The sequence below is a fragment of the Zingiber officinale genome, chromosome 11B (genome assembly GCF_018446385.1).
Source record: "Zingiber officinale cultivar Zhangliang chromosome 11B, Zo_v1.1, whole genome shotgun sequence".
Classification (NCBI taxonomy): domain Eukaryota; kingdom Viridiplantae; phylum Streptophyta; class Magnoliopsida; order Zingiberales; family Zingiberaceae; genus Zingiber; species Zingiber officinale.
The window spans coordinates 87634111-87659650 of NC_056007.1; the positions used below are offsets into that span (position 1 = coordinate 87634111).

The window sequence follows — 25540 nt, forward strand, 5'->3', positions numbered from 1 at the left end:
GTGTGTCAGAAAAGCATGTCTGACATCATTCCACCATTGTCCGAGCATATCCCTGACGTGACGCTAGAAACTTCCACCGTACGATACTCTGTCCGGTCCGACCGCCAAGCATGCTGGTTGTCGGCTACAGGCGTCTCGAGGATGATGTTACCAGCTGTCTCATTCGTCCGTTTGCGTCTCTTGTCTGTTCTCGAGCCTGGCGTCTCTGCCGCTCGGCGCTTCCAGTGCCCGGGCATGCTCGGCCTCAGTTGTGCCTTATAACCCCCACCTCAACCGAGCGGCCCTACCGCTCGGCACGAGAGTTCCTTGGCCTTAAACATCGAAAACCCGACCCTTAGTCGGGCTATATTCCGTCCGGCTGGGAGACCCCCAGGTTGGCCGGCCATTCACCTGGTATTCCACTCGGACGGCTCTTAAAGTTGATATTCAACTTTTAACTTCCACGTGTTATTGACCCCTACTCATACAGTTCCCCTATATCCTTACAACCGAATCACATGTCATCGACCGATTTTACTAATATCCATCCATACAGAAATAACATCAACATAAACGCATCATCACTAAACAACTAACAGTGTGGAACAAACAGTATGTGAAGATGTACCATAAAATTTCGTATTCCAGAAGGTTGGATTAATCTTTATCAAATAACAATAGTATTTTATTATTAGTATTTTAATAATAAAAATAAAAAACAGTTGTATATATACAGGCACCCTTTTGATAATTTATGCTTACCAAAATAAAACTACAATAAGTAGACAGAATAGTTCTATACTATTCTAAACATTTGCTGCAGACCCATGATGTGCTGCTGATGCCTGAGACTACGGCATGGAACTCTTCAGAACTCGACAGCAAGAAGAGCTCACATCAGCTCAGGTGATCAGTAACACAAACCTAATATAGTCGAATGCTTTTCTCGACTCCAGAACCGACACTATTAATATTTATTTCATATATCTTCTAGTTAATTAACAAACTCTTCTTTTGTGGATCCAACATTAAGCAAATCTTATACAAAGATGCAAGGCTGACGACCTAGGGTTTACCTTGTCATGTGTCTATGACCTGTGTACCTACATAAACCTCCCTCCATATCCATAGGACCGGCGGGGGCAGCTAAAATAACGGATCGGAAGTAACTGCATGCACTGATGCACATCTATATCCATATCACATGCTGTCTCCGTTTGCAAATGCCAACATGGAAAGGACCTGAACCCAGCCAATTCCAGTTGTGTTGGGTCCAATGACAGCATCACACCAATTCCAGCGCTTCGAAAGTCCGGCTGGCACGTAGCTTTGCACCGAGCATACATATGGAACAATTGGATTATGCATGATGAGCCGGCCTAAGGAGCTTTACAACCTGCTAATTAGTAGATAATCATCATTAAGGGCACAGCTAATTTGACGGGTGTATAAAGGTTAACGAGGTGGAAGCGTGGATTTCTAGCAGATACCGTCGGCGTTATAGATTTAACTTAAGTTTGGCCATTGGGAGGGTGATGGATCCTTGCCCATTCGTCCGGCTCGTAGTTGAGTCTCTTGCGTTGAAGTTACCGCCGGTGGCGAAGATCGCCGTCCCGGGCGCTCACCCCTCCTCGACCCCTTGCTCTTGCTCCATCCATCTCCAGGACTTCCCCGCACAAACCGCTCCTCTCCCCCTGTCCCTTGGCCCCACGTCGTCGGGCGCTAACATGATAGATGTCGCCGCCGCCACTTCCGCTGCGTCGACGTCTCGAGTGGTCATCAGCCTCGATCCGGCCGCGTTACAGAGGATGTCGAAGCGGCCAGCGATCCTGACCGTGGTGGTCTACGCGGGCCGGAGCGGGAAGTACGCCTGCGCGCTTGCCTCGGGCCGGAGGCTGCTCGGCCAGGTGAGGGTGGCGGTGGACCTGGAGGCGACGGCGGGGCGAGCGGCGGTGGTGCAGAGCGGATGGGTCAGCATGGGGAGCGGGCAAGGCGCTGCGCGGCTCCACTTGGTGGTGCGGACCGAGCCGGACCCAAGGTTCGTGTTCCAGTTCGGCGGCGAGCCGGAGTGCAGCCCGGTGGTGTATCAAATCCAGGGAGCAGGCGGTAGCGGCGGCAGTGGGATCATTCGCCAGCCAGTGTTCAGTTGCAGGTTCTCCGCCGCCCGACGGCAGAGTGGCAGACCGATCGATCCCGCAGGTGCAAACGTCACGTACGTGACAAATCAGTTGGGTTAATTGGCTTTGCTTTCTGTGTTCCGGTGATCGAAATTTTCTTGAACTGCCTAGAAAAATACCCCTTAGATTTGCTTGATGAGAACTAATTAATTTTGTAACGGGATTAATTATGTGTTGCATGCTACGAATTCATCGACGAGGACTAATTAATACAATTTTCCACAGACTACTGCGAACGAAGTTCGGTGTTCGAAGATGCTTCTTTGGTTCGTTCGCTGGTGAAGGAGAAACCGAGATGCGCGAGCAGCGCAAGGGGTGGACCGTCACCATCCACGACCTCTCGGGTTCTCCGGTGGCGGCTGCCTCGGTGGTCACGCCTTTCGTCCCATCTCCCGGCTCGGACCGCGTGTCCCGTTCCAATCCGGGCGCGTGGCTTATCCTGCGCGCCGTCGGCCCCTCCACCGCGAACTGGAAGCCGTGGGGCCGTCTCGAGGCCTGGCGCGAGCGTGGGTCCCACGACGCCGTGGGCTACCGATTCGAGCTCGTGCCAGACGCCGGAACCAGCAACGCCTGCACCCCCGCCACCGAGTCGTCCTCGAGTATCGGCGTCCGGCGGGGCGGAGTGTTCCGCATCGATGTCGGAGTCGGCGGCTGTGGGTTCGTGATGGCGTCGACGGCGGAGGGGCAGGGGAAGGTAAGCCGTCCGACGGTCCAGGTGGGGGTGCAGCACGTCTCGTGCATGGCTGACGTGGCGTTGTTCGTCGCGCTGGCGGTGGCAGTTGATCTCAGCATGGACGCGTGTCAACCGTTCAGTCAGAAGCTGCGCAGGGAGCTTTGCCAACTACAGCCGTAGGCAGGTCGCTTTATGAGTTTCTCAAATTTTAGGAATTTTTTAATCCTCAAAAATGGAATTTTGTGAGGGAGAGAAAGGATGAGTAAGGAGGAGATTTATATAGGGGGTTTATACTATAAATTCTTTATTATTAATCTCAGTTTTTATAATACGAGTGAGGTTTATAATTTTTTTATAAATAGGTCTCAAAATCTTGAGATCTATTTACATTTTTTTTTAAAAGAGAGTTTATGTGCTTGAGGGCGGATAGTACAGGCCCGCTCCCTATTTAATATTTTTTAAAAAAATTTATGTTTTGTTTATTTATATTTTTTAAACATTTGTTTATTTTTATCAAATTATTATTTTTACATAAATAAATATATATAATTTAAAATACTAATATAATTATAAATATTAAATTAAAATATTAATTAATATTATATGTAGTAAATAAAATTATAAATAAAAATAATTAAAAAATAAATAAATAAGAAAGTAAATTGACAATGAGGTAAAAAGAAATTATTTATGACAGTGGAGAGATTTTTGAAAAGAGTGAGGATTTTAATTTTTATTGTGACGGAACATAAATCTCTATAAAAGATTACTAATGGCTTAGTGTGATTGAAATTTGATTTATGATTACTATTTATGTTTTAAATGATGATAGTTTTTTAGAAAAGAATAATATAACCTTCTTAAAAAAATAAAGCCTTCTGAAAATAAGTTAAGTAACTTAAGTACTATAATTAATTTAAATTTATAAAAATTAATCCATGTCATTTATTTATATATTTTAAGTCATATTGATTTTAAATTTTATTCTTATTAATGATGTTTTAAATCATTTTTTCTTGGCCATATCAATATATCATATCATGACAGTGAATTAAGCTATTTAAAGCTAATTATTGATAAAATTTGAAATGATAAATTGAGATTAAGAAAATTTTCATGGCCGCAGTTTCTAAAATATGAATTTATAAAAAAAAAAAATTCCACTAATTGTGGAAAACAGTTGGAAATTGAAATCCTCTGGATGCGGTTGCGCTAGCTGTCGAGTTCAAATATCTTGCTCAAGGACCGCCAATCGTTCGTCGAAGTTGATAATTTTGTTTTTCTCTTTTTGTTTGTTTGAATGTCGCAATGTTTCGTTGATCGGAACCATAGAATCGATGAACAGTAGAATTATTCTAATTCGTAATAATAAGTACGTTTTGATTCTTGACTTGCTCCATACACTACGCACTTTGCTTGCATCTTTAGTCCTATCCTCCAATTTTTTGGCATTGCAGAATCGAAACTCATCTTGTCCAGTACTTCTTCTTCTTCTTCCTTCTTCTTCTTCTTCTTCTTTTGTTTTTTGTGTTATTCCATTCGTGAGGAAGGTTGGGTTTTGTGGATTTGGTGTTTAAATTCAGACAGAAAAAATTGAGGCTTTGATCCATTAAAAAAGTCCTTCAAGGGAGATGAGGAAGGTGCTGGTAGGGACAGCGGTGATCTGCGCGGCGGCGGCGGCCGTGGCCGTGACGGCGATCGTGGTACAGCATCATAGGCGGATCAACCGACGATGGGCTCGCGCCGCCGCGGTGTTGAAGGAGCTCGAGGAGCAATGCGCCACGCCCACCGAAAAGCTCAAGGAGGTGGCCGATGCGATGACGAAGGAGATGCACGCCGGGCTCGAGTCCGAGGACGGGAGCACGCTCAAGATGCTCATTAGCTTCGTGGATAAACTCCCCACCGGGTACGCCCTTGTGATTGATTGATTCATCGCAGATATCTCCAACTTGATTGCCACCTTGACAGGGATGAGAGGGGGTTGTTCTACGCCTTGGACCTTGGAGGCACCAACTTCCGCGTACTGCGCGTACAATTAGGGGGCAAGGAAGGGCGTGTTGTGAAGCAAGAGAGTGAGGAGGTATCTATCCCTCAAGAACTGATGATTGGTAGTTCAGATGTAAGTCTAGTAGTGTTTGTTCTGTTCTTTCTTCCTCAAAGATCATGTTTGGGTTCCAATCCGACTCGACTGCTTGATCTTGTCTTTATTATGTTTACAGGAACTTTTTGATTTCATTGCTTCAGCTTTAGCACAGTTTGTTGCTTCTGAAGGTGTGGATTTTCACCTTCCTGAAGGAAAGCAGAGAGAACTTGGCTTTACCTTTTCATTTCCAGTCAAACAAACCTCAATTGCTTCCGGCACTCTCATTAAGTGGACAAAGCGCTTCAATATAAAGAGCACGGTCTGTTTGCCTTTCTCTTTAATATAATTATGAAAATATGATGAATTAGTTGTGTTAATCTCAATTGTTGATGTGTTGACAAGGAATAGTTGTTTGGGAAAAAAAAGTTAAAATTCATTCCATTGTTTGAGAAGATGAATACTTATGAACCATGTAGAAGGGAAAGATTAAGGTTAAGGTTAATTTTCTTCCTGGGTAGTGCCTTCTATCTTATTTATTATTCGTAGAAGATAAATTGTCTGAGGAGAAAATGAATCTAGTCAATAGTTGTGTAGCACCTTATCTAGGAAACATCTTATGACAAGTCTAGGTATTTTGTTTAGCATGATATAGCAGTCACATGATACGATGCTTCATCTACTTGAATTCAAGTGCATGGATCATAGCGTTAGATTGCAAACGAAGCAAAGGCTAAGAAAACTCAATACTTGCTATGATACCCATTTTGATTATTTATTTGGTCATTATTGCATTTTGACTTGGTTCTGTTTGTGAAGGCAGGTTGGTGAGGATGTGGTGGGTGAACTGACTAGGGCCATGAAGAGACAGGGCCTTGATATGCAAGTTACAGCTTTGGTTAGCTCCATTCTATTTTTGCTATTAATTTCATTGAGATTCATTTTTTCATGATATATCATATAGATGGAAATCAAGTACACAGTTAACTTTTTGATGCAGGTTAATGATACAGTTGGAGCACTTGCTGGTGGCATCTATGATGATAATGATGTTGTTGCGGCTATCATACTAGGCACTGGCACAAATGCAGCGTATGTGGAGCGTGCTGATGCAATTAAGAAATGGCAAGGTCCACTTCCTAACTCGGGAAAAATGGTAAGGACTCTTTGATGGAGTATAACTTTAATGGGAGCTGATTCTGAAATGCTCGTTTTTTACTAGCATTGAAATTGTCATGGATCATATCATGGTGCATTGACAAACCTTTTTACCAGTTGGATGTTTACTTAAGGCAATTTACTTGTATTGTAGGTCATTAACATGGAGTGGGGAAACTTTCGCTCCTCCCATCTCCCAACAACAGATTATGATCAAGCACTTGATGCTGAAAGTTTGAACCCTGGCGAACAGGTCATTACTGGAACACTTCTCTCTAGCTATTTAACTTCTCTCTTCCTGTTTTATGTGATTTGTTAATTTTGAGATTTGTCTAGTCATTTACAGATCTACGAGAAGCTGATTTCAGGAATGTATTTGGGTGAAATAGTCCGAAGAGTTCTATTGAGATTGGCTGTAGAAGCTGCCTTATTTGGGGAGGAAGTTCCTCCACAACTTAAAGTTCCTTTTGTTCTGCGGTATGTTATTATTCATGGCCCTTTTTAGGATAATAGCATACCGTAATTACCTTTATGCTTTTAATTTGTCCAAAGCATAATCTCTTGTGGTTTTGTGATTTTGTAGGACGCCTGTCATGTCAGCAATGCATCATGATACTTCAGCTGATCTCAAAGTTGTTGGGGCCAAACTGCAGGAGTTCTTGGGGGTCTTGACGCATTCCTGTTCTACCAGCCCAATTAAATTTCTTTCGATTTAGCATTCACGGATTAGTTGTTCCTAATTGCTGCAACACCTTTCTGTCATTCCAGATCTCCAGCTCCTCCTTGAAAGCAAGGAAAGTGGTTGTCCAAGTCTGCGATATCGTGGCTAAGCGCGGAGCTCGTCTTGCCGCTGCAGGCATGGTTGGTATTCTGAAGAAGCTCGGACACAGCAATGGCAAAACGAAGAAAAGGATGGCGTTCGCAATGGACGGCGGGCTATACGAACACTACACGGTCTTCAGAGAAAGCTTGCTCGCCGCACTGAAAGAAGTTCTCGGAGAAGAGGCCTCAGCTTCTGTGTCGGTCACCATGGCCAATGACGGATCGGGCATTGGAGCTTCTCTTCTTGCAGCATCTCATTCTCGTTACCTTGAAAATTAAAAATGAATCTGCAATACAAATCATATTAAGATTATTAAATTATAAAGAAAATAAGATTGATTGGATAACACGTGACATTTCTTTCAATGGTCGATGACCAACGCACAACAAGTCTCGTCCACCAACAGAAACAACAAGGATTGAATTGTAATTTAATTTTCAAAATTCACAGGTCAAACCGACAGCCGAACCCAATGAATTTAAACTTAAAATTCATTCACGTTTTTGTATTTTTTTTTCTATCGGTAAATTAGAGAAATTGTCGTTGTGCCATCCTCCACACTGCAATTATTTATCGGTTACTTAAGAAGCGGTGGTTGTGCCATGCACGTCATCAAACAGGCGGAGAGTCCAAAGTCACGTGCGCTCCGACCATGATGTTTTTTAGCGAATTGAGTTATTGTCGTTAAAGTCGAGGGGAGGGGGCATTAAGTAAACAATTAAATGCAATTTTGGAAAAGCAAAAAATAAGACAACGACGAGACCGAGACGGTAAAAAAAACAGTCAATATTATAATATAACAAGATCATGGGGCGCAAACGCACTGGCCGCCGCACGCAGAGACGAGGAGGATTCCTCGTGCCGACGCAATCCCTGCTGGCTGGTTCTGATTCACTCACCCAATCGACCTACCTTCCCCGATCGCTAGTGCTACCGCACGCGACCGAAATCCAAAAGCGACAGAGAGTCGGTCCACGATATGCTCACTCTCGCGGTCGTTTTTTAATAGCGCACGAAGCATATGCGTCGCGTAGATCCCACGTCGGAGGCTTCGAGGAGACTCGCTGATCCGCCGGCACATCTTACAGTAATTAAAAGCAGCGGCATCGGGGGTTCTCCCCTCCCCTTCACTCCCCCCTACAATTGATCTCACCGCCTCGACGCGAAGGGCTTGGGCGATCGATCCCCCCACCCGGCCACCTCCTCCCTCCTCCTCCTCTCCTCGTCGATATGCTTTCGTTGGATCGAACGTGCGTTCTGGTAATCAATCTCGTCCCATGGAGATTTCTTGTTTTCTTCATTTTTTCCCCTCGACATTCTGCCTTGTTTCGTGCTCGTGATGTTTTTGTTTACGCGTTGCCCTCTTCGGCGCTTGCTGAATAAAGGTTTTCTTGACGTTGACAGTGTGAGAATGGTTTTAAATGCTTTTGTCTTCTCAGCGATGCGACGAGTTGCTAGGCCCACTTCGGGCGTCGAGACGGCGAGTGGCTCTGCCTGCTCCGGCGACGGTGCGGTGTCAGACGAGGAGCGGAGGGGAGATGAACGGGAGGGGGATCTCAGTGGACAATACGATCAAGGAGATTGAGCCGAAGTTTGTTGAATCTTCCGATGACGTGACACGCGATGATGTCGACATGGATGAACAGTTCATGATGCCGTGGACAGTCTCCGTCGCTAGGTTTTTTTCTTGGATATGATCCCGTGGTTTTTTCAACATTTTTTTTTCTTTTTGCTTGATCGTGTTGGAATGTTGACATTTTTGTGAGGTTCGAGCATCAGTCGATGATATCGGAAACGGTCGTTAAAACCTTTTCATGCTGCTTTGTTAAAAGCGGTCTACAAGCTCCAACTGCTTTTTGTGTTTGGAATTTACTTTTTTTTTTTCGTTTTTTTCGCCTTAACTTGTTTTTGTTTTATCTGATCATGTATCGGTGTTTTTTTTTTTTACGATGCGTCCAATAACGTCATTACCGCATTTTATGTTTCCATCTCTTTTTTCTCGTCTGTATAAATTGCCTGCTGGGAGATTGCTAGTGTATTACTGTATTCTATATGTCTTGCTTATATTAATATGTTTGTTGCCGAGTTTGGCAGTTTCGTTATAAAGTATTCGTCGGCCACGTTGGTTAAGAGAAAATTTTTGCAACCCAGCTGTTATCGATCTAGAAGAAAGTAGGGCTGTTAAAAATATTGAATTCTCTCTCCCGATAAATTGATAGACGGGCAATTTTTGTGTATCTTGAACGTTAAAGATAGGACAGTATCGATGTTTAACAATAACTTTTAAGACCTAGAAAGTGTAAAAATTTCACAGAACCTGATCCATTCCTTCTGAATTTGACTTGAACTGCCTAGAGCTTAACTAATATATTTAATAACATGATAAGAGGTAAGATGGTTGCATTATATATATGTCATAGTTTTTTTACATGACATCAGTAGCAGGATGATCTGTTGATTTATTCACAACTCTCTACATGACTGAGTTTTTGTAAATGAGTGAAATCAATAGCCCTGTATTCTTCTTCCAAGCATATGTGCCATTTGACTAACTTAATCCTTTTTGAGCGATGGCATCTGTTGTATCTTCATTGCCTGTTTCACTTCACCTTGTTTACATTCGTATGCATAATATCTCTTCTGGCATTTTAGACATGCATGAATAGTGGTCATGCTGACATATAAAATGGAAATCTTCAATTTTATTCCTTTTTTTTATTAAACCAGATGTATAAATGCAGGCAAAGACAAATCTGTATTCATATTTATTAGATTTGATTATGGCTATTCCCTTTAGGGGATAAGCAGGCCATTTTGATGTCAAGGTTTGTCTCCATTCATTGTTAAGAAAGTTGTCTTCCCACTATGAATGGTGTGGGATGTTGTTCCATCCATAGTTGAGAGTATGCCCTCCTTTTATTGTTGGGAGCAGGTGCTTGGCTGCCACCTTGACTGAGTTGCCAACAGTTGATGTGCTTTTATTACTTTGTTATATTATTTTATGAACAGGGATTAATTTTAATTGTTGAGAGTCTATTGTCCAATGAGTATGACTATCCATATATTTTACCTTTCCTTTTTGACATAGATTTTTTTTTCCCACTTTCAAGTCCAACAGCTTTTTACGAAGAATTTCTTCATAATTATACATTTGTATATATCCTAACAGCTTTTTACGAAGAATTTCTTCATAATTATACATTTGTATATATCTTCCTAAAGTTTCTCAGTTGTTAGCTTATGTGTACTGGGTACTTTGATGAGGATATACGCAATCAGCTTTATAATAATTCTCTCTTATTTTTCTTTAATCGTTCATAGTGGTTACACATTGTTGCGGAATCCACAGCACAACAAAGGTCTCGCATTCAATGAGAAAGAGAGAGATGCCCACTATTTGCGAGGTCTCCTACCTCCAGTGTGTATTTCTCAAGAGCTTCAGGTTTGTATATTTTTAGAATGTAAGCTATCTGAGAAGCAACACAATTATGTTTCTTTTTGTGGATCTGGAATTTGCATCTTTTCCCACAGGAAAAAAAGATCATGCACAATCTTCGCCAGTACCAGGTACCATTGCAACGGTATATGGCGATAATGGATATGCAGGTACCTAAGATAAATGACATTTTATCTACATTCTTAATTGCTGCCAATATTTTCCAACCTCATTTGGTATACCTATGATTCAATCTCCAGGAGCTTAATGAGAAGCTCTTTTACAAACTCCTCATTGACCATGTGGAAGAATTGCTTCCTGTTGTTTATACGCCTACTGTCGGCGAGGCATGCCAGAAGTATGGTTCTATATTTAGGCATCCTCGGGGCCTCTATATCAGTTTGAATGAGAAGTAAGTTATTTTGTCACTTGGCATCCTTTCTAATCCAATTTCTAAAAATCATGATATAAAATTGGGTTTTCAGAGGAAGGATTCTCGAGATATTGAGAAACTGGCCTGAAAGGGATATTCAAGTTATTGTGGTCACAGATGGTGAACGTATCTTGGGTCTCGGGGATCTTGGTTGCCAGGTAATATTATACCTGGAATTCAATAATCATTCCTGACATATAAACCATTGTGTTGGGTTTATTTCACATGGATTTTTAAATTGTTAAATGGCAATATTCTAGGGCATGGGAATTCCGGTGGGCAAGCTTGCTCTATATACTGCTCTTGGCGGAGTCCGTCCATCTGCTGTAAGTGTTTTTTTTTAGTTTTTTATTTCTGTATGATCCTTATTATACAATTTCTTTGTGTCTCTGCTAGTTTCTGTGGCACGTTCTAATTTACTGGTTCCTAAAACGAATTGATAATTGACAGTGTTTGCCTGTTACTATTGACGTGGGGACCAATAATGAACAGCTACTTAATGATGAATTTTATATTGGCTTGAGGCAAAGAAGGGCTACTGGTCAAGTACTGTCTGGAAGCATATACTTATTTTCTCCTGTTTTATGTAAGTTATGTTAGACCTATTTTCTTGTTTCTTTTAGGCATATGCAGAGTTACTAGAGGAGTTCATGGATGCTGTGAAACTTAGATATGGAGAAAAAGTACTAATTCAGGTTGATGACTGGTTGCAGATTTGTTGTTTTCTCCTATTCTATGTTATTTCAATCTCAATTTTGTCTTATATTTTCCTTTTTCAGTTTGAAGATTTTGCCAACCATAATGCATTTGAACTTCTTGCCAAATATCGTAAAACACATCTTGTCTTTAATGATGATATACAGGTAATTGATTTTAGTTACTATTTTACACTTAGGAACTTCCTTTTTCAGTTCTAATTGTTTAACTTGATTCACTCACATTATGCTATCTCCACATGTTTATGAACCATTCAATATGCTTATTCTCATTTCAGGGCACAGCTTCTGTTGTGCTCGCTGGTCTTTTTGGCGCTTTGAAAATAGTTGGCGGAACATTGGCAGAGCACAGTTTCTTATTCCTTGGTGCTGGGGAGGTATCCTTATTCTCATTTGGTTCATTTTGGTCTATTGAATGTGTTTGACTTTGATTTTGTTAACTTTCATATTTGTCTTTTTATCGTTGTGCCTCATACTGTCAGTATGAATTCCAAATTTGATTTATGCCCTGTCCTTGGATCCCTTATTACAATTTCAGCAGTGCAAATAATTATATGACAAATAGATATGAGAATCAATGCCAATTAGGATTTTATTTGTTAGAATGATAGTGGGCTTCTACTTTTTGAAAGAGAGGGAAAAAAGTAACTTTTCAGTTTTGTGGTATAGATTGAAATGTAGCGCTTGCCATATTTGAGGTGAAATTTTCTGCCTTTGCTATTTAGATTTTTAATACACATGCCGCCTAAGTAACTTTAATTATGCACTATGCCGAGCATATGTTTCAAGAATGTATTAGCTGAACGTATCTCAGTTGTATTTCTTCTGCTTATGCTATTAATACTTTCAATCTTTTCCTCATTCTGATTGTGTTTTATATCAATTATTAGAGCCTTCATCATATCAACTTTGCAGGCTGGTACTGGTATTGCAGAACTCATAGCTCTTGAGATGTCTAAACAGGTTTTTAACTTAGTCTTTTTATTATGTTTGTGTGAATGATTTTGGGGCTGTTATGTTGATTTTACATACTGGCTCATTGGTTATGGCTGTTCTGTTGATTTAACGTACTAGCTCATTGGTTATACATTCTTATGGCTGTTGTAGACAAAAGCACCAGTGGAAGAGACTCGCAAGAGGATATGGATGGTGGATTCTAAGGTTAGGAAGAGAATCTTGGACTTTGTTTGTACTTGTTTCAAGTATACAACTTGTTTGGTCTACTTCGTTGATCATTGTTTCTATTATGGCAATGCTTTTCACACTTTGCAGGGTTTAATTGTGAACTCACGTAAGGATTCCCTTCAACACTTTAAGCAACCATGGGCGCATGACCATGAGCCTGTCAATAATCTTTTAGCTGCTATAAAGGTTTGAGCCTATCTATAATATTATACATTTTCCCCTTACTACTGTGGATCTTAAGTTATCAATTTTTATGACTAGAGTGGTCTCTTCAACTTGGGTTGATTTTTTCTTAAAGTGGTTTCTCTAGTTCTGTGTTTTCATTTATTTCTCCAGGATATTTTGTTAATTTTACTATCTGAAACTCGTGGAAGCTCAAACAGATTTTCTACTTCCTTGTAAATTTGCTAAGAGTAGTTTTCAAATATTCCTTCATTTTTTTTTCTTTCAATTTCGTAGGCTATCAAACCCACTATTTTAATTGGGTCATCTGGAGTGGGGAAAACTTTCACGAAGGAGGTAGTTGAGGCGATGGCCACTTTTAATGAGGTTAATTTCCACTCCCATACCTCTACTAGATCCTTAAGTGTATTCTGTTATCATTTGCAATTCATACGTGTTTGAATATCAGATAAGATGATTTATTTCCATTACAGAAACCCATAATTTTGGCACTATCCAACCCTACCTTGCAATCCGAATGTAGCGCAGAAGAAGCATATGCATGGAGTAAGGTAATCTTCATTTTGCTTCTCAGGGCTACAGTCGCATAGTGCTTATTCATGATTTACTATGGTGGTTACTTCTACTCACTAAAACTATGCTTTCCTTTACAGGGTCGAGCAATATTTGCGAGTGGGAGTCCATTTGAACCGGTTGAATATGATGGGAGAGTTCTTGTGCCAGGACAGGTTTTAATTTGTTCTCAACTTCAACAATCTATATTGATAAATGCATACGGACTTTTAATATTAGAAGCTGGCATTTGCCACTTTACATTCTTTCAGTCAAATAATGCCTATATCTTCCCGGGATTTGGCCTTGGGTTGGTGATCTCTGGAGCAACCCGTGTACATGATGACATGCTGCTTGCAGCCTGTAAGTGCACGAGTTGAATTGATCATTGTCATATTTCTCTTTTTGTGTTTGCATATTTGTTGTAGGATGTTACATAAACCAATAGGAAACTTGGTTTGCTTGTGAATTTTTTATTCAGCTGCATTTTCATATTTTTCTACAAAACCTTGGAAAGTAGTATAATTGTGGTAACTTCTATCGGACAGCGGAAGCTTTAGCCCAACAGGTGACACAGGAGAACTTGGACAAAGGAATGGTCTACCCACCATTCTCAAACATAAGGAAGATATCTGCCCATATTGCTGCGAATGTCGCAGCCAAAGCATACGAACTTGGTGAGTTTCTTCTCAGCTTAAAAATCTTCCAAAACTGTGCTGAACTAGCTATTACCCTTTGAAGGATTGGCAAGTCAATACCCACGGCCGAAGGACCTGGTGAAATATGCGGAGAACTTCATGTACAAGCCTGTTTACCACAAATATAGATGATCGGACAAGAGCAGCCCCTGGTGCATAGTAGTAGCGCAGTAGATGGCGGCTGCATAGTTCTTCTGGTTGTCTTGTTTTATCAAATATATGCTCTAATTATTTGGCCCTCTTTATAATGTCAGCTTGGAGTTAAGACTACGCGTTTTTTTCCTTTTTCTTTTTCCCTTTTTTTTCACATCAGAATTTACTTTTGACGATGGGTCCTAGTGTTTTCTGTTGTTTGTTGTATGTGTTGGTGCCTTTGTGTGTCAAATGAGATGTACTACTTGTTACTAAGTTGTTTTTAATGAAAATATTTATGGTTCTTTTTCTGATCCACTATTCAATTAAACTGTTGAATTCATTCTTGAAGATCAAACATGTTTCATGCTCGCAGATCAATCTTAGATGAGAAGAGATGCATGCACGTACTAGAAAAATCATACCTCTGACAGTAGGAAGCAAAGGTCCACGCTGGTGAACTCCTCGTCGTCATGCGAGTGAGCGTCCACTCCGGCGACCGGTGAGGGGTGGCGGTGCTGGGGACTCTGAAGGAGGAAGCAAGGGTCTATGGGAGGAGGAACGGCATGGAAAGGGAAAGCAAAAGACGGATAAAGAATTCGAAAAAGTTTTTAGTTGGGAGAGAGCGATGATGGCATGTCTTTCCTAATGAATCGATCTAGTCTGAGGATGTCCTTGTGATCTCTCCTTTTTTTTCGGTTCATTGTGTTTCTATTTTAATATTTACAATTTATTTGGCACAATAAATATCAGCGGGGATAGCTCAGTTGGGAGAGCGTCAGACTGAAGATCTGAAGGTCGCGTGTTCGATCCACGCTCACCGCATTTTTTTCGTTACATTGTGTTTCTATTTTGATATTTAAACATTATTTGACACAATAAATATCAGCGGGGAATAAGATAGCTCAGTTGGGAGAGAAGGTCGCGTGTTCGATCCACGCTCACCGCAATTTTTTCGGTTCATTGTGTGTATATTTTAATATTTAAATTTTATTTGGCAACACAAATATAGGCGGGGATAGCTCAGTTGGGAGAGCGTCAGACTGAAGATCTGAAGGTCGCGTGTTCGATCCACGCTCACCGCAAGTTTTTTCCTTTGACCTTACGAAATTTAAACAAATAATCACCGGCCTTTTACCAGGAATTCAATTTGCCCGCCTAAATTATTAAACCTTGAATTCGTTCCAGCGCAGTCACCTGTTAAGTTTACAAAATTTAAATCCACCCCAATGCAACTAAATGACCCATTAAACTTACAAAATTTAAAACTACCCCTTAAGTTTACGAATTTTAAACCCATAAGGAAACATTTAGCTTTTTACAAATTGGGTTATAAAGCTTAATCAACTTTTGTATTTGTTTAAGATTATTTGATATGTGATTTATGTAAGTGGAATTTAAAATTTACTAAAAGGATTATTTAAGTTTGTATTTATTTTTTTAGCTTAATTCATATAAAGTTATTAAACTCTAAATTGGAGCTTGTTTGATACTTTTATATTTTTAAATTTATTTGATTTCTAACCGAGATTAATAGTATAAGTTTGTTTTATTTATAAATTTAATAGGAGCTATATTGATCAACCTGATTCATTAGTTGAGTGTTGTTATATCGGGGTTATGATGTCACGTTAGGATATCTAAGTTATAATTTATGTATCCGTGGTTTGATCTCTAGTTATGGTATATGATTCTGCCCGATAGTTGAGATGATGGAAGCTGGAGACATAGCGCTCCAGTTGACCGTGTGTCGACTCCTCGAGACCCTACAACCACAGTCACGTCAATGCCGAGCCAGGGAAGTGGTCATCGGCGATGACCCTTCAACGCTTAAGTCAATCACCGGCGATGACCCTTCGACGCTTAAGTCAATCACCGACGATGTGTGGAAGCAAAGCAAAGTATCTGCACATAGATCAGTCACTCGGAGAGATTTTATCAGGATATTATCTACGTATATCTCCATGTTACAGTTGATCTGCCGTCGGAACATTTTATTCATCAACCTTTGATAAGTGACCCCAACATTCTTGAGTCTGAACGGCATCACATTATAGTAGTACGTACCGTCAGGCGTAATAAAACTGACCTTTTCTTGGTCTTCGCGGGCGAGCAGCACTTGATGATAACCTTGGTAGGTATCCAGCATGCAGATCAGCTCGCATCCTGCGATGGAATCCACCATCTGGTCGATCCGAGGCAACGGGTAGAAGTCCTTCGGGCATGCTTTGTTCAGGTCACGGAAGTCAATGCAGACTCGCCACTTGTTGCTCGGTTTAGAGATAAGGACAACGTTGGCAAGCCAGTTAGGAAATTGAACTTCCCTCACGTGTCCGACTTGCAACAGCTTTTCTACCTACGCCCTGATGATATGGTTTTGTTCGACGTTGAAGTTCCTTTTTCACTGCTTTACCGGAAGAGCGTCCAGTCCGACATGTAGCTCATGCTGAGCTATGCTTGGAGAGATGTCGGGCAGCTCTTGTGTTGACCATGCAAACACATCATGGTTTTGTTGGAGACAGACGATCAACTCCGCCTTCTGCTCGCTCCTAGATGTTGAACCCCGTGGTAGTTTTGATGTGATCAACCAAGTTGGTTAGGTCCTGCGTTGTGTTTGATCCCTGTGTCTGAGTGTGCAGGAGCTTAGGAGTACAGGAAGTCCAGCGGAAGACGCAGCTAGCGAGAAGGACGACACGGGAAAGGAGCCGACGGGCTCGGTGCGTCCAAAGGATGAGAGAGCTGTGGAAGAGTACTCTGGTGGCCGAGAAGAACGTGCGCAGCGTTCGAGGGACGAGAAGCCGGACGGAAGCCTGCTCGAGGAGAAGGCCAGGAATTGGGTTCGGGTGAGCCCTATTTCGGTTGGCCGCAATCACCCAAAAGAACGGAACTTCAGAAGCCAAAGCGAAGAAGAAAAGGAGTCAAAAGAGGCTGATATTACTGTAGCATAAATTACTATAGCAGGAACCTTGAAGGCGCCTTAAACATGTTGAAGGCGCCTTGAAAGGCTTGTTTAAGGCGCCTTGAGCCAGGTCAGTTTGATCATTTGCACTGCGGATAAAGTTTTATCCGCTGACCGAGCTGGAGGCACCTTGAACCTTGTTGGAGGCGCCTTGGACTCTCGGGATAAGATTTCCAGGACCTATATAAAGGCCCCTGGAGCTAGGAAAGTCACAACAACTCAAGCAATCATTTTGTAGTCATTCCTAGCAATAGTTCTAAGCTTCCAAAGTGTAAAAGACTTCTCCGCCTTCAGAGAAGGAGAATTTTTCTACTGAGCTCTTCATCGCCCTGGATTAACAACCGTCTTGGTTGTAACCAGGATAACTCCCAGTCTTCTCTGTCTTTCTATATTTTCGTATTGCTTTATTAATTTAATTTTACTATTGCACTAATTGAGTTGAAAGATCCGAGGAGGGTAGTTTTTTTTTTGTTTTCAGCAATTCACCCCCCCCTCTTGCCGGCCTCCGCTACACCTACAATTGGTATCAGAGCCAGATCGCCTCAGAAGGACTAACCACCAACTGAAGCACAACAATCAAGACGATGACCGGAGCGAATATTGATCCCTCGAAATTCGACGGAAACTTCGCAACGTGGAAACACCGGATGGAGGTATATCTTAACACAGATTTAAATATTGTATTAATAATGAAATTTGGTTATGAATCACCAAAGACAACGAATGGAGAAGAACTCGAGATGCACCTCTGGACCAATAACCAACGTGACGAGTCTATGGCAAACGCTCGGGCTGAATTTCATCTTCTAAGTGTATTACCAGATGAAGATCTCGTTAAAGTTGGTGACTACCGAAGTGCAAAAGAACTTTGGGAAAAGTTCTTAAGACTCCACGAAGAACAAATTGAAGTTGAATCCGACTCCTCGATGGACACTGACCCGACGTCAGAAGAGTCTGAAACCGAGGTAAGTGTCGAGACAGAACCAGTAACCAAACTCCAACTTGAAGACCTAGAATGCTCATCACAAATGAGCATCAATGAAGGGGGAGAAATATCAGAAGACGAAAATAACTTAACAGGGGAAGAATCAACCGGCGACAAGGTAAATCAGGTATGGTCTCCACCTCTTGGCAAATTAATTGATTCAATTGAAATATTGTCGAAAGATTTTCGTAAATTACAAATTATTTCGTCGAAAGAATATTTTGAATTAAAAACTGAAAAACTATTAAAGAATATTGAGTTAAAAGACACAATTTGTCAATTAAGAGATTTTGACAAACTAACAATAGAAAATGTACAATTTTCTGCATGCTCAATATCTTTTGCTACAATTATAAAAAAGTTGTGAATTGAGAAATTATGAGAAGTTAAAATGAAAATTTAAAAATCAGAATATTTGATCTAAGTTGAAATATTAGACTTAGCGCTTTCAGAGAAGAAAATTAAACAATAAATTTTTTTATGAAGGATTTGTCAAGGAAGTGGTTGTTGCTCCAATAACCAAGAAGGTCTAGTGCCTCGCCACGACCTAAAAGTTAAAATATTGAAAGAAAATGTTTAATTAACTTTATGAAAAAACATTAAAAATAAAAATTAAATAATGCTTTGAAAGTTTATCAAACATTTTTTTATTTAGAAATATTTTTTGGGAACATTCAAAAAATTTAGTTTACTTAGATTTTTTTTTTAATTAATTGACTTAGAATTTTTTTTTGAAAATTCAATTTAACTTAGAAATTTTTAACTTAGCAAAAAATTCATTTTTGCTCAGAATTTTTTTTCTACCTTCATAAATTGCTTAATATTCTCTTATTGATACCCCATTTTTTTTGTGATCAAAGGGGGAGAGAAAGGTACAAGTTTAGGAGGAGTTAGGAAAATTAAGAATTAAAAAGTTTTTTTTAACATTTTTTACTAAAGTGTGTTGCAATTTTATTTATTGCAAATTTGTGTTTAATTATGTTAGTTTAGTAATTTCCTTTAAAATTACTATTTATGTCTATTTTAACCCTAACTTGAACTTGGGTTGATGCACATCAAAAAGGGGGAGATTGTTGAACCCCGTGGTAGTTTTGATGTGATCAACCAAGTTGGTTAGGTCCTGCGTTGTGCTTGATCCCTGTGTCTGAGTGTGCAGGAGCTTAGGAGCACAGGAAGTCGAGCGGAAGATGCAGCTAGCGAGAAGGACGACACGGGAAAGGAGTTGACGGGCTCGGTGCGTCCGAAGGACGAGAGAGCTGCAGAAGAGTACTCCGGTGGCCGAGAAGAATGTGCGCGACGTTCGAGGGACGAGAAGCCGGACGAAAGCCTGATCGAGGAGAAGGCCAGGAATTGGGTTCGGGTGAGCCCTATTTCGGTTGGCCGCAATCACCCAAAAGAACGGAGCTTCAGAAGCCAAAGCGAAGAAGAAAAGGAGTCAAAAGAGGCTGACATTACTGTAGCATAAATTACTGTAGCAGGAACCTTGAAGGTGCCTTAAACATATTGAAGGCGCCTTAAACATATCCAAGGCGCCTTAAACATATTCAAGGCGCCTTCTACATTGAAGGCGCCTTGAAAGGCTTGTTTAAGGCGCCTTGAGCCAGGTCAGTTTGACCGTTTACGCTGAGGATAAAGTTTTATCCGCTGACCGAGCTGGAGGCGCCTTGGACTCTCGGGATAAGATTTCCAGGACCTATATAAAGGCCCCTGGAGCTAGGAAAGCCACAACAACTCAAGCAATCATTGTGTAGTCATTCCTAGCAATAGTTCTAAGCTTCCAAAGTGTAAAAGACTTTTTCACCTTCAGAGAAGGAGAATTTTTCTACTGAGCTCTTCATCGCCCTGGATTAACAACCATCTTAGTTGTAACCAGGATAACTCCCGATCTTCTCTGTCTTTCTATATTTTCGTATTGCTTTATTAATTTAATTTTACTATTGCACTAATTGAGTTGAAAGATTTGAGGAGGGTAATTTTTTTTTTTCCAGCAATTCACCCCCCCTCTTGCCGGCCTCCGCTGCACCTACACTAGATCCGTAGGTATGAAAGTAGTTGTCTCCGCTCTGCAATAATGGATTTGGACTTCCTCTTTCTTTTCATAGACTAGGGCAGGAGGTTTTTCAGTAAGAGTGTTTGCCTCTTGCCGTGGAGTCTTCCAGGCGAACCTAGCTTCGGTTTTAACCATCTCAATGTAGCAGCGCCGAGCGGCTAGTTGATCGTCCTTGACCTCTTCTACCCGGTCGTCTACTGGGAACTTGATCTTTTGACAATAAGTAGAGACTACCGCCCGGAACTCATTGAGAGCTGGTCGGCCCTGGATGACGTTGTAGACCGTGGGGGTGTCTACTACGATGAAATTTGTGGTTCGGGTGAGCGGTTCTTCCCCGAGTGAAATGGCCAATCTTATTTGGCCGATCGGCATACTTCATTGCCTGTGAACCCGTACAGCGGGGTTGTCATAGGCAGCAGCTCGGCCCGATCGATTTGTAGCTGATCGAACGCCTTCTTGAAAATGATGTTCACCAAGCTCCCTATGTCAACAAAAATACGGTGAATGGTATAATTATCGATCACCGCGCGGATGATCAAGGCGTCGTCGTGAGGGATCTCAACTCCCTCCAAGTCTCGGGATTCGAAGATGATCTTTGACCTACTCGCCTTCTCCTGGCTGCATCCCATCGCATGTATCTCTAGTCGTCATGCATACGACTTTCGGGCTCTATTGGAATCGTCTTTGGTCGATCCGTCGACTATGATATTTATTTTTCCTCGGGCGCATTGCTTCGATTCTCTTCCTCCCAAGCGGAGGGTCTGCTTCGGTCGTCCCGGCCCTGGGCGGGCCCAACATGCTCTCTTCACTGGTGCTGTCGCTAGGGCGATCTTCCCGTGTCTCATTGTCCAACGAATTGATGTCTATGTTGTCGATCGGGAGAGAGGGATCGACGACGGTAGTTTCGCTGAGCCTGTCAACTGACGATGGGCATCAATCCTTGGCAATCACGTGTGTTGTGTGAAGCGGACTAGTGGAAAAAGCAAAACATAGGTGTCCATACCTTGCCCTTTGATGCTTTCGGCCGGCCAGAAGCGACATATTGCACAGCATGCATCCTTGTCTCATGTGGCCGCCCTCCTTCGGCTCTTGGCCCCTTAGGCAACTGGTGATTGCTCATCGGTCGGTGTTCGGTCAGTACCGAGTGTTCAACTAGCATCTCTTTCCTTCTAGCTGCTTGGGCTTCCTCCACGTTGATGTACTCATTGGCCTTTTTGAGCATGTGATCATAATCTCTAAGCGGCTTCCTTATGAGCGATCGGAAGAAGTCTCCCTCAACGAGCCCTTGAGTGAACGTATTCATCATGGTCTCGGATGAGACCGAAGGAATATCCATGGTCACCTGATTGAAGCGCTGAATATAGGTTCGTAGAGCTTCTCTCGACCCTTGCTTTAAGGAAAATAGGTTGACACTTGTCTTTTGATAACATTTGCTGCTTGCGAAATAGTGTAAGAAGGTTGTTCGGAAATCTTTGAAGCTTCGTATAGATCCATCCGGCAACCTTATGAACTAGCATTGCGTCGAACTGGAAAGTGTGGTGAGAAAGACTCGACATTTCACTCCGTCCGTGTACTGGTGGAGTGTGGCTTAGTTATCAAACTTATCCAAATGATCATCCTGATCGGTCGAACCATTGTAGGACCCAATTGCCAGCGGGGTATAGTGCTTAGGGAGAGGATCTCGCAATATGTCCTCGGAGAACTGGCGGTTGATTCGCTCGGGAGAAGTGTTGCCCCGAGGCGCCTTGCCCTTTCGTGTGTCCCGAACGGGCGCTTCATCCGAAGAAGATCCTCGCTCTTGGTTGACTTGGGCTATCTCCGAGGGTGTCTGGAACAGTGCCCGATGAAAAGGTATGGGCCCGGGTGGTGCCTCTCCATGTGTGTCAATCGGCAACCTATTCTTCCCCCAGATAGAGAGTTGTTCCGGGCGGTTCTCCTGTGCCGCTCGACCTCCTGCTGCGGACGTTGCTTGCTACGCTTGTCGATCGGCTAGCGCCTTCTGCTGCTACAGCTCGACTATTCTCTGCGCTCGGGCTTGCACGAGCAGATCGAGCTCCTCTTGGGTGAGCATCACTGTGTGAAGTCGTCCAGCATCTTCCATCCTCCCGGCTCGGATGCAGGTTGCTTTCCCACAAACGACGTCAAATTTGATCCTGTCCGATAGTCGAGGTGATGGAAGCTGGGGACGTGGCGCTCCAGTTGACCGCGTGTCGACTCCTCGAGACCCTGCAACCACAGCTGCGTCAGTGCCGAGCCAGGGAAAGGGTCCCCGACGATGACCCCCCGACTCTCAAGTCAGTCACCGGCGATGTGTGGAAGCAGAGCAAAGTAGCAAATAGTAGCAGCAATAGTAGATTATCGCATACCTCCGCTAAAGCTTGGACCTCCTTTATATTGGGCTCCTATAGCGCGCATACACGCTTTCTAAGGCATACACGCTTCTTGAAGCTTTTCCTGAAAAGATGTATCAGTAAAGTGTCTCTGACATAATACCTTAACGAGCCGAACATATCTCCGAAGTGACAGTGGAAGCTTCTGTCGTACGATCTTCTAGCTATCTGAATCAGCCACCGACCATGCCGCCTGTCAGTGGTACATGTTCCCGAAAAGATAATATCCAACTAACAGTGTCTTTTACTAGGCCGAGCGGGATAATCGCTCGGCTCGAATGAGTGTGTTCTCTAGCCGAGCGGGGAGGCCGCTCGACCTGCGCTTCCGCTGTCCTAAGAAAACCGCTCGACTGCACTTCTATTTCTTCATAGCTATCGTAAATCCGCTCTGTTCTTGTAGCTCCATATAAGGTCAAGCGGGGAAGTCGCTCGGTGTGCTTTTGTAGATACATGACAGTCTTTCTAAGCGTCGGAAACTTGGAACTTCGCTTAGCTGTTATGATTTCAGATCGGGTCTTCTTTATCCCGATCGAGCGAGCATGCTACTCGATCGTCCAGTGGTCTGGGGACATTTGACCGTCTTGACTGGCTCCCACCATGACACTGACCTCTACCCTGGCAACGGGGTGGGGACCTCACCCCTATCACCGCATCAATATATTTGTAGGAGTTTTTTCTCCGTGTGCGCTTCCCGATTTATCCTGGTAACCGGTGGAAAAGTTTCAAGAGGTCGGTCATCTTAGGAATAGTTAATGAGGTTAACTGGGATTATTTTTTATTATTATTAGTTGAATATTATTTATAAATATTATTAAAACTAATTTATAATTTTTATTTATAAATATTAACGAGTTAAATATATATATATTCTAATTTATTTATTTAATTGATGAATGAACATAAATAAATGTTTACTGAGATGAATATAGCTCACAAATATTTAATTTAATTATAACCCTATTTGTAAAATGCGAACGCTAATGGTATTGGTATCATCCCTTTTTCTTTTCATTATCAAAAGAAGTCAATTTGTACCCCTTAAAGTTACAAAATTTAAATTCATTTCCTTTCACTTTACAATCCATTTTTTTTTACAGTTTACACCTTTTTTTCTTTAAATTTAAAATCTCATATATATATATATATATATATATATGTGACTGCAATCATTTTATTTTTCAGTTTAAATCCTTGAATTTTTAAATTTATTATTACATCATTTTTTCCTTTTCATTAGATTATCTTAATTATCAGTAAACTATTTAAACGGATGAGTTTTTAGGGATAAAAGATGAATCCTGATTTATCTTTTTATATTGTCAAAATAAAGACATCTGGCATACTTAAACAAAAATCACATTAATTAGAACTAGACGAAAAAACATACTATAATAAACATCAATCTCACTTGAAAAATCAATTACAAATATTTTGAAATTAATACACTATCAAGATTTTATGTAACATAATGAGAACATCAATTCATCTCTTAATTGTGCATGAAAGATATATTTTGTGAGTCCCGCATGTGTTGAAGATTTTATGTGACATCAATTCATATCAAGATTTTTTTTTTTTTTTTTTTGTTGTGAGTCTCCCATGTCTTGGCCATTTGCACTAATGGCTAGTAGTCATCCATGATTTACCTCCTCCATGTTGGCCTAGAGACGAATTGGCGGGGGCACTAGGGACGAGCAAATCACCTTTTTGCCACATGAAAGATATATTTTGTAGAGATTTTTTTTAAATAAGACTTACAACTAAACGACATCAACAATCAATTTCCTCTAACCAACATCATAAGATTTGATTGATTTTAGCATAGTCAAAAATCTACTGTATATGTTTGGCGCAACCAGCTTGATCGAAGAACACTAAGAGTATAGTCAAATTACAAGTACCAGATAGAGATTGAAGTATATGGTCGTTGATCCTGTTCGAAAGTCGAAGAGATGGATGTTGGGGACGTGGCACTCCTACTGACCTTCGATGGACTTTGCGCCTGGCTGTAACACAAGCAGCGTCAGTGCCGAGCCAGGGAAGAGGTTCCTTGTGATGAGCCTCCGACGCTCAAGTCAGTCTCCGGCGAAGTAAGAAAAAAAAGCAACGAGAACTGTAGCGCAACATTAGAAATCGTGTGTAAAGTATACCTCCGCCGATATTTGGACCCCCTTTATTTAGAGCTCCGGAAGCGAGCCGACACGCTTCTCAAGGCGAGCACGCATCTCAGAGCTTTCCCTGACAAGACGTGTCAGTAAAGTGTCCCTGACACGATATCTTAACGGGTCGAACATATCTCTGAAGTGACAGTGCAAGCTTCCACCGTACGATCTTCTGCCTGATCATGCCGCCTGTCAGCGGCACTAGCTCCCAAAACGATGTCGAAAGATATCCTGTTATGTCTCTTGCTTGGCCGAGCAAAATGGCCGCTCGGCCGAAATCCTGCTATCCCTGTGTTGCCTACTGTCACACCGAGCGGGATAGCCTCTTGGCTAAAAGTCCACTGTCCCAGTGTCGTCCGTTGTCGGGCCAAGCGGGATGGCCGCTCGACATGAAGCCCACTGTCCTCATGCTCGATTGCTGGGCCGAGTGGGATAACCACTCGGCGAGTAGATCACTGTCTGTGCGCTCAGCTGATGTCGAATCTCCTGTTAGGCCAAGCGGAGGAGCCGCTTGACTCAGCTTCTACACATCCCTTGGGCGTCGGTTTGATTACTCACTATGCCAAAGACGGTGGGTCGGTGCTTAATCCCCCGTCGGCGTATACCTCGCCCGATCGGCCAACACCATCCACTCGTTGATCGTCTTGACATTGACCTCCACCGTGATAGCAGGGTGGGGCCCCTTCTAATAGTCGCATCACAAGCCTTCCCTTCAAGTCTAGTCGAAGGAGATTGTAGTCCGCCTGACTCGACGTGTGAGCCGACTCCT

At 42.0% G+C, this 25540-nt stretch overlaps 3 protein-coding genes and 2 non-coding genes across 7 annotated transcripts; all 5 read left to right on the plus strand.

The window, feature by feature from the left end:
* Positions 1–1476: 1476 nt before the first annotated feature.
* Positions 1477–3142, plus strand: LOC122033411. 3 transcript variants are annotated; one of them, XM_042592426.1, is made up of 2 exons: positions 1477–2178; positions 2357–3142. In XM_042592426.1, the coding sequence occupies exons 1-2, from the start codon at positions 1515–1517 to the stop codon at positions 3007–3009; spliced, it is 1317 nt and encodes a 438-aa protein (XP_042448360.1). In that variant the 5' UTR covers positions 1477–1514; the 3' UTR covers positions 3010–3142. The 3 variants fall into 3 exon arrangements, with proteins under 3 accessions (XP_042448360.1, XP_042448358.1, XP_042448359.1); XM_042592424.1 differs by having other exon boundaries at positions 1477–2191; positions 2382–3140; XM_042592425.1 differs by having other exon boundaries at positions 2382–2968.
* A 991-nt stretch (positions 3143–4133) lies between these two features.
* Positions 4134–7238, plus strand: LOC122033410 (hexokinase-2-like). The gene is made up of 9 exons (XM_042592423.1): positions 4134–4735; positions 4798–4948; positions 5049–5231; positions 5733–5807; positions 5910–6065; positions 6222–6320; positions 6414–6544; positions 6651–6732; positions 6836–7238. The coding sequence occupies exons 1-9, from the start codon at positions 4461–4463 to the stop codon at positions 7166–7168; spliced, it is 1485 nt and encodes a 494-aa protein (XP_042448357.1). The 5' UTR covers positions 4134–4460; the 3' UTR covers positions 7169–7238.
* A 751-nt stretch (positions 7239–7989) lies between these two features.
* Positions 7990–14541, plus strand: LOC122033409 (NADP-dependent malic enzyme-like). Its single transcript, XM_042592422.1, has 20 exons — positions 7990–8150; positions 8330–8568; positions 10212–10332; positions 10422–10496; positions 10587–10738; positions 10812–10917; positions 11020–11085; positions 11210–11305; positions 11383–11454; positions 11539–11622; positions 11754–11852; positions 12391–12438; positions 12583–12636; positions 12748–12846; positions 13120–13209; positions 13317–13394; positions 13497–13571; positions 13668–13758; positions 13944–14072; positions 14137–14541. Exons 1-20 carry the CDS (start codon positions 8121–8123, stop codon positions 14223–14225), a joined length of 1893 nt encoding a protein of 630 aa, XP_042448356.1. The 5' UTR covers positions 7990–8120; the 3' UTR covers positions 14226–14541.
* A 436-nt stretch (positions 14542–14977) lies between these two features.
* TRNAF-GAA lies at positions 14978–15050 on the plus strand. Its single transcript has one exon. It is a non-coding gene; the product is annotated as a tRNA-Phe (tRNA).
* A 187-nt stretch (positions 15051–15237) lies between these two features.
* On the plus strand, positions 15238–15310 carry TRNAF-GAA. The gene has a single exon. It is a non-coding gene; the product is annotated as a tRNA-Phe (tRNA).
* The last annotated feature ends 10230 nt before the right edge of the window (positions 15311–25540 follow it).

Coding starts and splice junctions, on each gene's coding strand:
- LOC122033411 (XM_042592426.1), top strand. CDS start 1,515: ATGGATCCTTGCCCATTCGTCCGGCTCGTAGTTGAGTCTCTTGCGTTG. Junction 2,179..2,356: donor CAGACCGATCGATCCCGCAG/GTGCAAACGTCA, acceptor TTCATCGACGAG/GACTAATTAATACAATTTTC.
- LOC122033409 (XM_042592422.1), top strand. CDS start 8,121: ATGCTTTCGTTGGATCGAACGTGCGTTCTG. Junction 12,637..12,747: donor TATGGATGGTGGATTCTAAG/GTTAGGAAGAGA, acceptor CACACTTTGCAG/GGTTTAATTGTGAACTCACG. Junction 13,210..13,316: donor CGATGGCCACTTTTAATGAG/GTTAATTTCCAC, acceptor TTTCCATTACAG/AAACCCATAATTTTGGCACT.
- LOC122033410 (XM_042592423.1), top strand. CDS start 4,461: ATGAGGAAGGTGCTGGTAGGGACAGCGGTGATCTGCGCGGCGGCGGCG. Junction 4,736..4,797: donor GTGGATAAACTCCCCACCGG/GTACGCCCTTGT, acceptor CCACCTTGACAG/GGATGAGAGGGGGTTGTTCT. Junction 6,545..6,650: donor AAAGTTCCTTTTGTTCTGCG/GTATGTTATTAT, acceptor GTGATTTTGTAG/GACGCCTGTCATGTCAGCAA.